The sequence below is a fragment of the Scardinius erythrophthalmus genome (genome assembly GCF_964197995.2).
Source record: "Scardinius erythrophthalmus genome assembly, chromosome: 6".
Lineage (NCBI taxonomy): Eukaryota > Metazoa > Chordata > Actinopteri > Cypriniformes > Leuciscidae > Scardinius > Scardinius erythrophthalmus.
Window position 1 is genome coordinate 30,718,581 of NC_138226.1, and position 17,477 is coordinate 30,736,057.

Genomic DNA, 17,477 nt, shown 5'->3' on the forward strand with positions numbered 1-17,477 from the left:
TCAAATATTTCAAAATAAGAGACTCTATCCATGCAGTACAAGTCAAACATTTAAATTCAATTATTTACTTTTTAAAATCAAACACATTCAATTTTTTTTTCTTTAAATGAGCCATTGCAAACTACAATGAGCCAATGCTTCTAAATATACATAAAAATAAAATAAAAGAAGAAAATGTATTCCAGAGTATAATCGATTATTGTATATATATATATATTTATTATTATTATTTTATTATTATTGTTTGTTGAGTGCTGACTTCACATTGCTGTAAGGAGGATGATGCTCCCTCTGCTGTCCTCTTATCTTCTTCTCTCAGTTATTCAAGAGTCATGCAGCTGTAGGTGAATATATTTGCTCTGAGTAAAAGCATGTAAGTGCGCAGTGACATTGCATAACAATATTCAATCGTTTACTCACTACAGCGAGTCGAAATTAGCCTACTCAGCAAACCCGGTTACCTGTCATCATCGGTGTACAAAGTCAAAGTCTTGACGGTGGTAGAAAAGGTACGTCCAGAAAAAAAACGTTTACGCAGTGTGGATACTATAGGAGTGTATTTTTAGCTTCAGCAATATTATTGTCGGCCTCATCATTAGTTCTGGGACAATGCAGAATTCGCTTCCTGTATTATTAATGCTAGTGATGCTTAGATATTTCTAGTCTTTCCTAAACGTTTACCACAGTTTCCTTCAAAATGCAGTCACTGTTATTGTTTCTATTGATAGTTGGTATTAGCCACCACTGTCGTCAAGTTAAAACAGTTTAAAAGTACGTGGACTGAAATAAAAATAAATGAATTTATTATGGGGTTACAGGGGGGGCATTAAGGTATTTAGGCGGAAAGCATGCATGACCATTTTTTGTAAACGAAAGGTCGTTTGGTCACTTTCTACAAGCTTAAATATGGATATAAATATTCCATATTTATAAATATGGAATATAAATATCTCTCTATTTTCAACAAACAAGCAGTAAACGGAGAGGCTTATTCAGAAAATATTTGTCAACATGAGGAGGTCCGAAATATGAGTTGTCCCCCTCGCTCATATTTTGGACGTTTGCTATTTTTGCAACGACCAACATGCCTAGTGCTAAAAGTACTAAAATAAAAATAAATTAAAGCTAAGTAGAAATATATATATATTAAAAACGAATAAAAATGACAAAATTTTAAAAATAAAAGCTAATTCAAAATATAATTAAATACTATAATAGTATCAATTATAGGCATACTAAAATAACACTGAACACCTTGCTTTGTGTGATTTTGCGATTTTCTAGCAATTATGCACAAAATATAGACAGCTAAATCTGACATTTTTGCTGTTAAAATTAGGCTAGTTCATTTAATATAATTGTTTTGTCGTAATGCAGGATTTTTGCCTCTAATGCTTTAAAAAAAAAGAAAGAAGTCATTTAAAACTGGTCAGGTAAGTGAGAAAGACACCAAGTCATGCTCAGGGAATTCATATGTGACCATTTTCAAATTTTGTGATCATTGCTTTTACTCTGAGCTTTCAGGTGCTGTGATGGTGGAGGACAGGCCCATCATGAAAGGACGGGTTACAGTGTACTCAGTGCCAGGCTGTCCACACTGCACACAGGCCAAAGCTACTCTGCTGACACTAGGTGTGCCTGTGTGTGAGGTGGATGTGAACAAGCATGGAGAAATAAGGGCACGAGTGAAAGAGCTCACAGGTCACAGTGCCGTACCACAGATATTCTTCAATAACCTTTATGTTGGAAACAACGAGGACCTCCAAAACCTGGTGAGATAAGCAACAGTAACCGATGTGTGATTTCTAGTGATGTTCGGATAATTTCACTGACCCGGATCTTTGAGTCTCGTTCAGCAAAATGAACCAATCTTTTTTTCAAGTCATTTCGTTCATTTCTTCAGTGTAATTAAAATATTGACGTTAAAATGATAACAGCCAAATTTCCCAACACATTTAGAATAAAAAAAAACTGTAATGCAGCCAAAGCAAATCACTTTCTTTTGTCATGTCACATCCCCATAGGCTGAAGCTATGCAGTCTGTACCAGAAACAGAAATTATTAGTTCACCTCCAGAGTCTTCGGGTCTGAGTCGTTCGTTCATCGTAAGTTATGAAAAAAAACCATAATGACAGAAATTCATTTATTAATTGTAAGAAATTTGAGACCAGAAACGCATCACGTAACTGAGAGTAAACAAAACTAACTACGTGTTTGTTTGTAAGGAAGTTTGGGAATTATTAACAAATTTCTGTTTCCAATACGACTGTCACGTCACGTGACAAAAGAACGAACGACTCAGACCTGAAGTCTCGGGAGGTGAACTAGTTATTTCTGTGTCCTGTACAGAACCTATGGTATATTACGCATGCACGGTCAACACAAGATGAACGAATCATTCTCTGAGACAACTCGTTGTTCCCGAGTCATATTTAAGATTCGTTCAAAATGAACTTTCGTTCAGGATCAACTCATCACTAGTGTTTTCACTGCTGACTAACCTCTGGCTGGATATTTGCTTCTAGGAAATGAGCCTGAACCTCACGAAAATATGTTTTTGTGTATGTTCTTAGAATCCTGAGCGGCTGAAACATCTTGTCCTGTCGGTCAGAGAGGAACCTGTGCCGCTGGACGCTCCGCCTGTGCCTGTGGAAAATAGCACTGAGACTGATGGAGGTTAGTATTGAATAGGGCTTTTCACACTGAGCTTAACCCCGGGGTTATCGTCGTTCTAAACCTCACCTTTAACCCTGCATTGTGGTGCCAAACGTGTGCAGTGTGTGAAATGTTACAAAAATGACTTTAGAAAGATGGCAGCATCATAATTTTATTTTACACATACTGTAGATAGGTAGGCCTGTTAGTAAATCTGTTGACTTAAAGGGATAGTTCACTTTGAAATTCAATTTTGGTATGTTTTAGCTTACCTCAAGGGCATCCAAAATGTAGGTGTCTTTTTTCCGCAGTAGTTTCAATTTTGATATTTTTAGGTCAAACCGTTCTTGTCTGTCAGTCATATAATGCAGGTCTGTGGTCACTGTCTCAAAGAGCATGCACAGAGTCCAAATTAAAACAATTCCCCATCGTCCAAATTAAACAATTCCCCGAGTTCACGCGCATAGGTTTAGTTATCTATGATCACGTGCGTGAACTCGGCAATCGATTACTTTGGACTTCAACCGAAAACAGGATGTAAACACAGGTATTTGCGCTGGCTTAAATAACATCATTTTTATACATATCTTCCACATCTACTGCAGTCAGATTCACTCGTGTTCACTCAGAAGGAATCACTCACATTTTCTGTGCACTTGTAATGACACATGAAGGATGTTAAGAGGCTAAAAGCAGGTTTAGTACCCCATTGAAGTCAACAGGGTGCAAATTTTAAAAATAGAATAACTCGGTGTAGGCAACACCGATTTTTGTCGTTGTTCTCTGTATTGACAGCACTCCAAATGTACAAAAAAATGAGCTCAATGTTAAAATTGACCGGAGTTCTCCTTTAACACAAGAACTAAAACAATGGCTCAAAACACTGAAGAATTTATTTGGGTTTAACATTAATTGTCATCATGCCACAAACAGGTTAGTTATGACTAGGACAAGTCAGAAGCACACAAAATCTGTGTGGGACTAGTTGTGACTCTCTGTGGAACCTGTAAAACCTTGCTGCCCTGTCAATGATGACTAAACAGGCAGCATTGTGGGTATGTAGGAAACTGGTAGAGTGACTGGCTTCCAAGGCACAGTAATGGCACCTCTAATGATCTAAAAGGATTTCAAGTGAGCTTTAGAGACAGTGTGGTTATTTCTAACTAAAACTAACACTATTAAAACTAATTTTTGGAAAAATAATATTAGATGAAAAACTTATTTTTTTATATATATATATATATATGGACATAGCAATAACATTGGACGAACCAGGTGCATTGTTTAAAGTGTTATAGCACATGTGCTAATTTTCAACACCTGTCCATAGGGGCTGTCCACAAGACAAGGCACATTTTACACATGGGAACAACTTTGGCCCGATTTAAGCCACTGTTTGAGCTCTCTGGTAAAGATGTTAATATTGTTCTGCAGTTTGAATCCAGTGGGGAGAGAGTTCCATAGTGTAGCCCCTCTGAAGGAGAAGCTAGACTGTCCAAAAGATTTTCTAAACTTTGGGAGCACACAATCCCCAATAAATGAGGCTCTGGTGGAAGGTCTAAGAGAGCCCTGACGCCTCTCCATGAGGCCAGAGAACAGTGGTGACACACAGTTGTTCAAACATTTAAAAGTCAATTTCAAAATACTGCAATTTACAAAATTTTCAAAAGTAAAAAGCTTGTGCTTTTGTATGATATCATAATGATGCCATCTCATAAATAATCCTAAAAACACTTATTTCTAGTGACTACAATGCTTTTTAGCCAGCAGCCATATCACCCTGTAGCCCAACACTGAAGCTAAGCAGGGCTAAGTCTGGTCAGTACCTGGATGGGACACCTCCTGGGAAAACTGGGTTGCTGCTGGAAGAGGTGTTAGTGAGGCCAGCAGGGGGCGCTCACCCTGTGGTCTGTGTGGGTCCTAACGCCCTAGTGTAGTGACGTGGACACTAGAGATGTGCGGATGGGCTATTATTTCATCCGCAACCGCATCACAAAACTCATCATCCGTCCGCCATCCATCCGCACCAACGTTTTTGACCAATTTTCAAAACCACACCCGCCCGCCACCCGCCCGAATTTAATTAAAATATTATTTTTCGTCACGTCATCCGCCTGATCCGCGGTTTATCCACGGAGTCCGCGGCTGTAACCGCCAACCACGCATCTCTAGTGGACACTATACTGCCAAAAGAGCACTGTCCTTCAGATGAGACGTTAAACCGAGGTCCTGACTCTCTATTGGTCTTTAAAAATCCCAGGATGTCCTTCGAAAGAGTAGGGGTTTAACCCCAGCATCCTGGCCAAATTTGCCCATTGGCTTCTATCCATCATGGCCTCCTAATCATCCCCATATACACTGAATGGCTTCACCACTGTCTCCTCTCCACCAGTAAGCTGGTGTGTGTTGGGCGTTCTGGCACAATATGGCTGCCGTCGCATCATCCATGTGGATGCTGCACATTAGTGGTGGTTGAGGAGATTCCCCCTTCTATAAAAATCAAATCAATTTCAAATCAAAAAAAGATTTGCAATCTTAGTAGGATGTTAGTCAAACCTCGGACTCAGACATTCCTTTCGGTCACAGCGAGAATAGTAATGGCGAGTTCCCATCCACAGACATTTTGGTTTACTTACTGTGAAAAACTGATTTGTTGAACTGTGTTTGCTGTTGGTGTGTCGGCTCTCCTGGTATGTTCTGACTCGACTCGCTTGCACTTGTTAGATAGGAAGGAAGCAGGTCAAATTGCCCGTAGTTTAATGGTGAGGAAGCGTTTGAACTCTGTGACTGGCATGTTCCTAACGCAGCACTCAGCACTGGAGGAACTGCAGCGTTCGGCCCCATGAGGGGAGGCCCATCGCCGCCAGACTCACAGTCTATAGTCTGGTGCACGGTGTCCCTGCTAGCCTAGGGTTTCGTCTTTCTCTTCGGCAACCCTATCATTCTGTACTCTTTAATGTGCTCAGTTCTGCATGTGTCTTTAAAGCAAAAAGCTCAATGATTCTGGGGTTAATTTCCAGTCTTGCAGCGAGTCTGTCTGGACTGTTTTTGACATTGGTTAACCATTGCCTGGTTGTTTGTAAGGCAACACTATATTGATGTTCCTCAATCATTCATTTTGATTTCAGCAACTCTGTATTAAACTGCTGTCAATTAAGCCTTTAACATACAGACTCCATTATTATTTATAATATTATAACAATAAATAATATTCATAAATAATATGATAAAATTATAAAATTATTTGATGCTCTCAGTCACACTCTCGGTGTACTATCTATTTTTAGTTTTTGTGATTAGGCCTTGATTATTTAAATTGAATAATCAAGATTCTTGCGGTTACAGGTGCGGCGATGAATTAATCATGACAAGTGTCATTTACAGCGTTCCATTAAAGTCTATGCAGTGCACGTGGCATCAACATGTGCTACTAAACATGGAACGTGTATTTTTTACAGATGCTGAGCATTTTAACATGCCTGTCGCACAAACGCAATGTAAATCTGATTTAATACCGTTGAAAGATCTCTTATGCTCATTAAGGCTGAATTTATTTGGTCAAAAATACAGTAGAAACAGGATTATTGTGAAATAATATTATTACAATTTAAAATAAGTTTTCTATTTTAATATATTTTAACGGTTTCAGCATCATTACTCCAGTCCTCAATGTCACATGATCCTTCAGAATTCATTCTAATATGCACATCTGGTGGTTAAAAAAAATTGTCTTATGATTAACATCAATGTTGAAAAAAATGAATGCTGCAGACACCATGATGCATTTTCTTTCAGGTTTCTTTGATAAATAGAAAACTCAGAAGAACAGCATTTATTATTTATTTATTTATTTATTTTATATTATAAATGTCTTTTCTGTCACTTTTGTTCAGTTTAATGCATCCTTGCTGAATAAAAAAACACTGACCCCAACCTTTTTTTGATTAAATTATGATGTCATAATTGTGTAGCCCTATTTATAAAATGTTTTAAGAAATCTACAATTTTATTATATTACATAATTTGATTGTTCAGCATTCACAGACAACAATGAATTTGAAATACTTGCATACTGAATTTCAATTGGTCCTCTGTCTTAAATCTATTTGCCTTCTTTTATTGATTAGTCTTGTCTTTCTTGCATATTTTTAATCATTTAACCACTCGCTGAGTGCCGCCACAACAGCAAACCGGCTCTGAGGCTGCATTTCATTTAGACCGAAACCTAAACTTACTTACAACTTTAACACTGTTCTTTTGCTGCCTTACAAGCTTTGGTAATTCCTTCAGGAAAACTCAAATCTTGTTTAAAAGAAAAAAGTGAATATCTTCTATGGCCTTTTGTGTTTGGTTCGTTTTTCAAAAGTCATTTTTATTCTCTGTTTTGTGACACTTGCCCTATGCAGCGTGGGAGCTCTCGGAGGCACTGAGGAATCTGATCCTGAAACTTTACTCTGATCACCTCTCTGAAGATGGCAAGGTAACACACCGTTTCACCGTCTCATCACAGGCTGCATATCAAATGGCTGCAAGACCATGTTCAATGGATTCGCCACAGACATGAACACTACATGCACTCAGTCATTTGAATGACCTAATGAGCGTTCCACTGCATTATGTTTTAAATAAGTAAGGTATGTGTCATTGTGACCGTGTGGGTCTCCACTTTTGACCAGACAGTTGATTACAAGGCCATGTCCCGGAGCCTGTACTTCGAGCGGTACTGTGATCTCGCTGTCCAGCTTCAGCGCGTGGAGCTGCTGTCCATGAGTCGAGAAGAGAAACTGGCCTTCTTTATCAACATCTACAACGCCCTCGTCATCCACGGGAACTTGCGTCTGGGCTTCCCCAAAAACATATGGCAAAGGTATCGGGTAAGAGACGAGGAGAAAAAATGGATTGTAAAGTGGGGAAAAAAGTGAAATTCTTTCAGTGCTTGTACATTTGTTGTCTTGTTTTCCAGTTCTTCAACTATGTGAGCTACTTCATTGGTGGCGAGGTGTTCACACTGCAGGATATTGAAAATGGAGTGCTTCGAGGAAATCGAAAAGGGGTGGCACAAATCATGAAGCCCTTTTCCAGGAACGACCCTCGACTGCAGGTATCCCATGAAGAGGATGAGCGGTTTGTTCAGTATAAGCTCACTCTTAATATTATTAATGTTGCTGCGTTTCTCGTTGGAAAGTTGCTCACAGTGTGTCAAGGGTCAAAAGTCAATTCTGATTTTGTGTTGCCTGTAATCTATGCAGTAAACGTACTTATTTTTTTAACAACAGCACTATTTTCAGTGATTTACTTAAGCAGGTTTCTAGGTGTATTTGGAAGTATTTAGTTTTGCTTTATTAAACCGAAATTATGACTTAATTAAACAGGATTTACCACAGATATTAGGCCTGTCAAAATAATAAAAATGGTTTAAAAACAATTCCACATGTACCTCTGGTACTTATATATTGTCATAACTATAAATAAATGTAAGAATATTATTTTAGTGTAATATTTTTATTCATTTATATTTTATTATTTTAAATATATACATTTTGATTAAGATTGTTAATATAATTTACGATTTATTGGGTTCCCCCTCGATTTGCTGAGGCCCCCCTATGGGCCCCGACCCCCTGGTTGAGAAACACTGGCCTAAACCTATTCATTTACTTTTCAAGGAAAGAAAAAATATTTGATGTGCATGATACCAGAATATCCAGAGAATGCATTAAATTGTTGAAAAGTGACAGTAAAGACATTTGTAATGGTGCAAAATATTTCTATTTCAAACAAATGCTGTTCTATTGAACTTTCTATTCATCAAATAATCCCAAAAAATGTATCACAACTGTTGTAACATTGATAATAACTTATTTTAAGTTGTAATAATATTTAACAATATTGCTGTTTTCACTGTATTTTTGATCAAATAAATGCAGCCTTGCTGAGCTTAAGAGACTTCTTTCAAAAACATAAAAAAAAACCTCAAAACAGTGGTGTTGTGAAACTGTGGGGGTACTTCTTGAGACAAAAAAATGCTGGGAAACACTGGAGTAAAAGATATCTGAGAATGCTATTAACAGCAGTAATGTGTGTCTTCATCCATTAGGTGGCGCTTCCTGACGTCGAGCCTCTCATTCATTTCGCACTGAACTGTGGTGCAAAGGGCTGCCCTCCAATTAAGACATACACACCACAGGTTAATACCCAAAGGACTCTCATTTACAATACGCTCTATAAATGTCTATACATTCTTTCTGACAGTGTAAAAAGCATAATGTGTTTAAATGTCCATGCATGTCTCACATCAGGACATTGATGGTCAGTTGCGTACCGCAGCGGAAGCGTTCTTGGAGAATGACGACAGCTGCGTGATTGATAGCGTGGGGCGAGAGGTGAAACTCAGCCAGATCTTTAAGTGGTACAAGGAAGACTTTGGAGGCACTGATGAGAAGGTATTACTAAAATATATCTTCACTCTCAATTCATGGACATAGAAGACGATGTTAAGCGATAATTCACACGTAAATTAATCTTTTACTTGCATAATGTTATGACTTTCTTCCATCTGTAGCCTATAAAACTAAAGGAGATATTTAGCAGAATTTCTAAGCTGCTCTTTTCCATACAGTGCAAGTGGTTGGGGAGCTTGTTTTGGGTCTGTCTTTAAAGAGGACATATTATGCCCTTTTATAAAGTCTTGATTTTGTTTTTGTTGTCTACTAGAATAGGTTTTCATGCTTGAATGTTCAAAAAACACATTATTTTTCACATATTATTCATTGTTGCAGCTCCTCTGTTCCCAGTCTGTCAGTAACACTTTAGTTCCTGTGTCTATGAAGCCTCTCCTTCCAGCGCAGTGTGCTCTGATTGGTTGGCTGGATCAGTGTGTTGTGATTGGTCAACCACTTCAAGCGTGTTTGGAAAATGTCATGCCCTTTTCCATAAGTGCAAGTTTCAACACACTACTAATGCAACTAAACCAGGCCTCACCTTGAGCCTTAAGCCGAGGTTATTTAAATGCGTTTAAATTTCCAGAAGAAGGCTCAAGTCTACAATCGAGTCACAGAAACAGTGCGCACTAATATAGAGAATAACTCCCTTTGGAGTGACTCTGTGCTTTATAGACCTTTGTTTGCTTTGAAGAGCATGACCTTTCTCATGCTCAAACAGCAGCATTACTCACTAAAGAAAGTTGAAAATGTGAAAAAGCATTGTAGGTCCTCTTTAAAGATGCACTTGATCAGCTTGTGATGTTTTCTTTTTCAGCTGCTGAACTGGGTTTTTGATCATATGGGAGTGTCAGAGAAGAGGAGGAATCTGCAGTGTCTGCTGTCGGAAGGAAAGGTCAAAGTGAGCTATCTGCCCTATGACTGGGCTATAAACTGCACAAACTGAACCAAACCACATTCTCATGCATATGATCACTCTATCACTGTTTCTATCGAACGCATGCTGCGGAGGTGAGAGATTCAGAACAAAACTACACCGTGAAAATGATAACTATGCATTTCGATTCCCTTTACCTTGTTCCTTCACCTCCCAAAGGGCAATGTGTTACCGTAGCCGAATATTTCTAACAACATTTTTTTACCTATAATCTTCTAAATTGTACTGCGGCATTTTGCACTTGATTATTATGCAGTTAAATGTTTTATATATTCACCTACAAGGATGTCTATTTAAACAAATATAATTTAATTTAATTTATTTACATTATCATATGTATTGTATCTCAGTATATTTATTTTTTACAGTTTCTAGCAAGACTGAAAAGTAAATGAACTCATGAATCATAATGAAACAAAATAACTTTGCACAGACTGAGCAATGGTGCATATCGCTTATAATATATTTTTTCTTTTTTTACTAAATGACCTCAAGGAACAATATTTAATCATTTTTATACATGTGCAACAATTTAACAATACACAGTAAGAAACAGCAATATTTACTGCATACAATTTTATGAAAAACATTTAAATATATGAAAGATTTGCACGGATACTTCTATAGGAATGTTTTCAGTTGATGGCGCATATTAGGAGATGCTATTAAAATATGTGTCTAAATTCACAAATATATTAAAAAAAATAGCTGTCTATTCACAATTTCACCCAGAAAAGAACATTTTTGTCTTCATTTACTCACCCCTATTTGTCCAACCCTATATTATTTTCTTTTCTTCTATGAAACAAAAGGGAAAGTGAATGGCAGTTTAATTTATATTCCACCAAAAAGGGAAAAAAACATCATGCAAGTGTTCAATATGCCTTGTAAGCTAAGTCTTCAAAAAGCCATATGATATTTGTATGAGGATTAGATAAAAAAAAATGTATTTACTGGTGTTTACTGCAAGTTTCAGTGCTCGCTGTTTTATATCTGGACATGTTTCTTCTTGAAATGCATAGGACATGGACGATTTTGAGGCATGGATTAGTTTGGATCTTTCATGCTGTTTTGTACTTTTGACTCTGTCTGAATGATAGATGTATTCAGCAGCGGCACACACATCGGTTAATCAGAATGACACCAGCCAGTAGCATTGAGTGCTTTTTGAAATGCATGATGTGTCATTTGATAAATTATTGAAAGGGCATCGGGGCTGATGGAATCTCATAACTGGTTTCTCATAAACAGGGCCTGTTTCGTATGAGGCGATACAGTGCCTGATTTGATCAGGGGGTTAACAAAAATCCCCCATAATATTTTTTATAGAAAATGAGATTCAGACTGAAACTTTCTGAAAATCGATTCCCCATCTGTCTTGCTTAAGGCAGTGAAAATCCTCATGAACTTGGAAGCCTTTTCTGAATCCGTGAGCAACATGGCAACACAGAAAAATCCTGTTTTAATAGATGTCGATTTACTGTGATGCACTAATAGGCATGTCATTCATCCTTTAATGCATGTGATACTATAGAATAGTATTGCAAGGGCTGATACTATCAGAAGCACGAGTAAAATGAGGTTTGGTACCTCCCGTTTCAGCCAGTGCCTTTTCACCTTTGCATGATTTTCTCATATTACACCACTTGACCGAGCATCCCATTGCTTCAGGAAATCAGTTCATTTGAAACTTTCATCTGCAAGCAGAGAGAGATTGGTGAATCATAGCTAGAAAAAAAAAGTCGCAGAGTTACCTCATCCTTATCTCGTTCACTCTAAGGACGAATATAAATGCAATGCAATTACCCTGAACAAAATGTCAAGATAAGACTCATTCGTATGCATGGAAATGATTTGAATCTATAGTGCGATACTGCAATACTGTCTTTTATAAATGAATTACGATCAAATAAAATATATTCAATAAACATTTCATGTGCCCTTATTTTTGTTGAAATGAAAAGATGGCAGACAGTGTTGGTAATGCGAGCTATGTAATCAGATTACTTTTTTCAAGTAACGAGTAAAGTAATCCATTACTTTTTATAAATTTACAACAGTTACTTATTCTGTTTTCCCATTGTAGACTGTCCTCATGTCGAGAGAAATCTGCTGTGCTGTGAACATGATGGCTACCGTAGTTCTAGACTAAATGTGAACATGCATTTACTCATCTCTCTTGCACAAAAACAGATTCCGTGTTCCTCAAAATGAATAAAGACAGAGAAATGCAAACTCAGAATATTACGCAAACCTGCAATATTCAAACATGTTAACACTAATCTACTTTATGTATTTAATCTCACTTCATTAACCAATGTCTTTGCTGATGATCTTTGATGATGAATTATTAATAAGCAAAAAAGACTTAAGATAAACATCACGTTTGTTTAAATGTTTTATTTTTATTGCTAAAATAAGAGTTTTAAAATTTCTATTATTCTCTAATCAATTTCAATTTTGGTGTGAAAGGGCCATTATATTTGCCAAAAACCCTAACTTTTATTTATTTGTTATTAAAAAACAAGCAAGCCCAGCCAAGGTTAGAAAAAGCAACGCAAAAGTAACGTGTAACATTTCTTTCCAATAAAAGTAGCCTAACTCACAAAATGCATTGTAATTTAATGCATTGCTTTTAAGTAACTTTCCCCACACTCATGGCAGGTTTGTTGTTGTGAATAATAATAAGATGCATCTTACTATATAACCATGCGTACAGTTAATACAGGAAAAATAGGCGGAACAATCTTTAAATATAGTGAGAAATGTTGAAAAAAGACTGCGTGTCCAATAAAGCTGTACAGCATTTCTCTGCGATTTCATTCGTCACTTTGTAGAAGCGGCCATTGACAGATGCCAACATGGACCGGTTGTGACACGGATTGTGCCAGACACATGTATTATGCATTCAAATATTGACTTCTGAGAACATGAAACTCTCAATATGTAAGAAAAACAAACAATATGCAAAATAACTTTTTGCATATTGTTTTTCCTATGCAGTTCATGGTAATATTAACTCATTTAGTTTGCTTACTTTGTACAGTAAACAATTTCGGGTCACCACTTGATTTCCAAATGTCTGGGTTCTGAAGAAAACCCAGTTGAAAGTCACTGACTGGACTAATAGTCCTGTTGCAGTGTGTGTAATATTCAGAGGGAGGCAGTGTTGCTTTATCCTCAACATCACTAGACTAAGTAAACCATGGAATTGAAAACATAATGAATTTCTTAGTACTTAGTTTGTCTCTTTGCTTTAGCGTTAGCAGCGCTTAAACGGCATGAACTCCATTAGTTTGTGTTAAACCTGTTGATCATGTTCTCCAACGTGATTTGAGATGGTCCAGAGAACATCTCAAACTTCAATGGAAGCAAGAACTTCTGTCCTTCTGTACAAAGTAGTCACATGATCAGATATTATTTGATTAGTGACTTTTAGTGCAAAGTTTTAGTTTCCTATTACCAAAACTCAGTTCCATGTTTAAAATCCCAGATTCTCAATGTAGTCTCAGACTTTTGGACACCACTATATATGAAATTCTGGTCATTAGTCATGAGTGTCACGCATACGCAGTAGTTCAGACCGTCTGCCTGAGATGAAAATATCACTGTTACACAGTCTTAGGTTTGAACGTCATACGACTGTTAGGAAGCTTTTTCCAACGCTGTTGCCTTGAGCATCATTTGGGTTCATGACCGTGAGACTAGCGAGAAGCTAATTCTTCAGCCCACCAACCGCATTCTCACGATACGTGTCCAATCGCACAACTTATTAACCGCAGTTGATGAGCTCGCCTTGCCACATTGCACACAGACAGCGTAAACAAATCCAGAAGATTCAAATGCCTGTTGTTGTCAAATACTGAGCAAAAGCCTCAGTGATGTTATACAAGATATTGAAGATAAATGAAGCCTTTTAAGAACTACAGGACTCAAGTAATGGATGGTAAACCAGTGTTTTGAAAGTAATTTCAGTGATGTTCAACTAAACTATAGTATATATGTATAGCATACTCTTTTTTTTTTTTTTTTTTTTTTTTGTCTTACCCTTTTTAGCTTTACCCTTTGTCTTTCAATTTAAAAAAAAAAGGTACCATTAAAATGTCCAGTCTAACGCTGGGAACATGGATGGACCTGAGGCACAACAAGACGTGTACAACTATTTTTGGGGCTTAGAAAAATATATATGCTTTTATCTGCATTCAACAGAACAGAAGTTCCCCTGGCGATTTTTTTTTTTAATAGGCTCAACCGTATTTCGGTTAAGAAATGGATGCTGTGTCTTAAAGAAGGAGTCGTAGAGTAAAGCTATCTGAAAGTGTAAAATGCCATTTTGCCACTAATTTTCTTTAACCTTGATCAGTTAATTTCGTTTTGAGAAAAACAAAGGTGGTACTATGTTAGAATTTGCATTTCCATTTGCATTTAGAGCACACTGGCTTGATGAAAACTTGTTCGCAATGTGAGCAGTGTTATTTTATTATCATATATTAAGACTATTATAGGTTTTAGTTTAAGTAATTTTGTTTTCTTAAACTAATAATAATTACACAACACAAAAACATTTGCTTTCCTGTTCCAACCCCCTCCAAAGAGGTGTTGATAAAGAGGTCGAGGCCTGCCGAGATGTGGCGGGAGAAGTTGTATGTAAATGAATGTCTTACATTTTGAGTTTCAGTCACATGGTCAAGGAAGGGATATAACAAGATTGTATCTGTCGCTCTGTATCTTCTTTTCCTCTGGGTCCCTTTCTTGGGGTACTCTTTCTTTATGCTCTGCCTTTCATCTTCCATTGCTGTGTGTGTGTGTGTGTGTGTGTGTGTGTGGACAAATTCCCAGTATAGATTACCATACTTGGCCTTCACATATTACTTTCACTTTCTTTATCTCTCTCTCTCTCTCTCTCTCTCTCTCTCTCTCTCTCTCTCTCTCTCTGTTTTATACATCTTCATCAAATTAGACAGTTTATACAGTACATCTAATTTGTAATCAAGTGTAAACAACCAAATAATGTTATTAAACCCTCTTAATTATAACCAGTATACCAGTATAATTCAGTATTAACATTAACGTTTGCACTACAGTCGTCTCACTCTAGCTATGCTCTCACATATTCTGCTATTATATGTCATTAGTATAAGTAGCAGTGGGTGATAATAGACAAAAAATGTACCGTTTTCTACCATTTTGCTGATAATAACACTTATAGTTATTCTGCAATCTTGCAGCCTGAACTACAGTAGGCAGACCACACTTACTCTATATTTTGTAATTCTGGTTAGTAATTTTATTGTGTTTGTCATTTTAAAGTTTTTTTTTTAAATTATTATTATTGTCTATAGTATTATCACGGGTGGCCGGAAGGCAGACGTAGATGATGAATAAAGTTCCATTATGAAGTGTAATGAGGGTAATATAAATAACACACACTAAAGGTAACGTAGACCGAACAGAGAATGAATGTGAGGGATGAACTTTTATAAAGAAAACACAAATGAGGATAATTAATAAACACAGCTGACACTGATGAGCTAATAATGACTGTAACCAACGAGACGGATGAGCGGCGGGAATCTGAACAAAGACGTGTGACAACTGAAAACAAACTGAAAGTCTATGAAAACAAATTTAAGCTGAACAGAATGGTGAGAAGTATAGTTTTAATATTTTAGTACATCAAGTTAAACTAACTGCAAATGAGAAATGTTGCCTTGGCAACTAGCTGACGGAGCCCCGCACATATATTGTGGCCACTAATTTGGAATTTGTTCCCACAACTTAATTAATTTCTTTCTTCGTTTTAGTAAATGGTGGACACTTTTAACTAATTCATTCTCCATTTCCTCTGCCATGATATAGTAAAACAAGGGAACGAATTATTATATTGTGTGCAATTTAGTTAAAACAAGGGAATATTTTTTTACTGCCAATGTTTTTGCAAAAACAGGATACCAGTTAGATATAGTTAGATGCCAGTTCAAATTCACAATTCTCTTCTCCAATGTTGATACCACAGCTAAAACTACTAGCCTAACTATATCAATTTAAAACATTATTAAAGACAAGTAAACAATCAGTAGTAAAAAAAAAACAAATAATCAAATTATTAAGCAAAAGCACAAATGAATACAATATAACAAAGATACAAATGAAATGAACAGTGCTTTTCAGGTCTAACAGTAGTTTTCAGGTACGGAAATGTAATAAAATAATAAATAAAATATCCTTATTAATTAATCCTTATTAAAGTTACAAAAGTTATTCAGTCAAGAGCAGTGAGGGATTTTTTTCTTTGCCCTTTGTTGTTTGATTAACTTTAAAAACAGGCGGCAGCAGGAATATTAGGCTGCTGTCACTTTAAAGGTCCCATTCTTCGTGATCCCATGTTTCAAACTTTAGTTAGTGTGTTGTTGTTAGAGTATAAATAATATCTGTAAAATGATAAAGCTCAAAGTTCAATGCCAAGCGAGATATTTTATTTAACAGAAGTCGCCTACAAAAAACGGCTGGATTGGACTACATCCCTCTTCTTCCTTCTTTAATGACATCATTAAAACCGTGTTTTGACTAACCTCCGCCCACAGGAATACAGGCGTATTGATGGCGAAATGTCAACAGACGTGGTTGATGTTTATCTATAATCGGATACCGCAAAAGTTTAATTCGAAGTTGTTAGTTTGCTCTGTCCATTTCACCACGGACTGTTTTTCTAACCTGGGATAATATTAAGCAGGCTTCTCTCAGCGTTTCATACTGACGAAGGGGGCAATTTCAAATATATTCCAGCAAGCGGTAAGTAGTGATTTACTATGGAAGTAGCGATCAACTTCACATCGTTTCTCTTAGTAGGATGAAAATAATCTTACTTAAACTGTGATTAAAATACAGAAAGCGATCAAAGAACAATCCCTTTCCAATCGCCCAAGCTGTCAATCACACAGCGCGAGTTTATCTGGACACTTGCCAATGACGCTGTTACACTGCACAACGAAGCTCTTACTGTATTTATATACCTCATGTTTGCATTGGTGAAATCATTAGTGAGTGCAGAAACTGCGTTGCAATGATAAGATCTTTTTTCATGCGATCAACAGGCTGTCATCTGCTCAATGCTCATCACTGCAACCTTTTATGTGACTGAAATAGATCTAAATACTTAACAAACTTCTCAGGATTCGTTAATCCCGATAGCTGTAATAGTAAAAACGTATAATAGCTGTAATAGTAAAAGTTTTCCAGATAGTTCCACATGTAATGCCAGATATTTCATATGCAAGCATGTCAGCCAATCACAGCAGAGGGCGTTTACATTGAAGTCTCACAGCAGACACGCCCCTTCAAACAGAGCGTTCAAATCAGGTGATCAAATCAGGCTAGGAAAAATGCCTTTTATTTCTAAATTATAAAAAAATTTGATCTAAAAAACATACTAACATTATAAGGGC

The 17,477-nt window shown here is 36.8% G+C and overlaps 1 protein-coding gene across 1 annotated transcript; it reads left to right on the plus strand.

Annotated features, from left to right (window-relative positions):
* The first annotated feature begins 233 nt into the window (after window positions 1-233).
* On the plus strand, window positions 234-11,948 carry LOC308692315 (uncharacterized protein). Its single transcript, XM_081368194.1, has 10 exons — window positions 234-340; window positions 426-509; window positions 1,525-1,772; window positions 2,574-2,676; window positions 7,062-7,135; window positions 7,332-7,529; window positions 7,619-7,756; window positions 8,753-8,842; window positions 8,955-9,098; window positions 9,913-11,948. The coding sequence occupies exons 3-10, from the start codon at window positions 1,533-1,535 to the stop codon at window positions 10,039-10,041; spliced, it is 1,116 nt and encodes a 371-aa protein (XP_081224320.1). The 5' UTR covers window positions 234-340; window positions 426-509; window positions 1,525-1,532; the 3' UTR covers window positions 10,042-11,948.
* The last annotated feature ends 5,529 nt before the right edge of the window (window positions 11,949-17,477 follow it).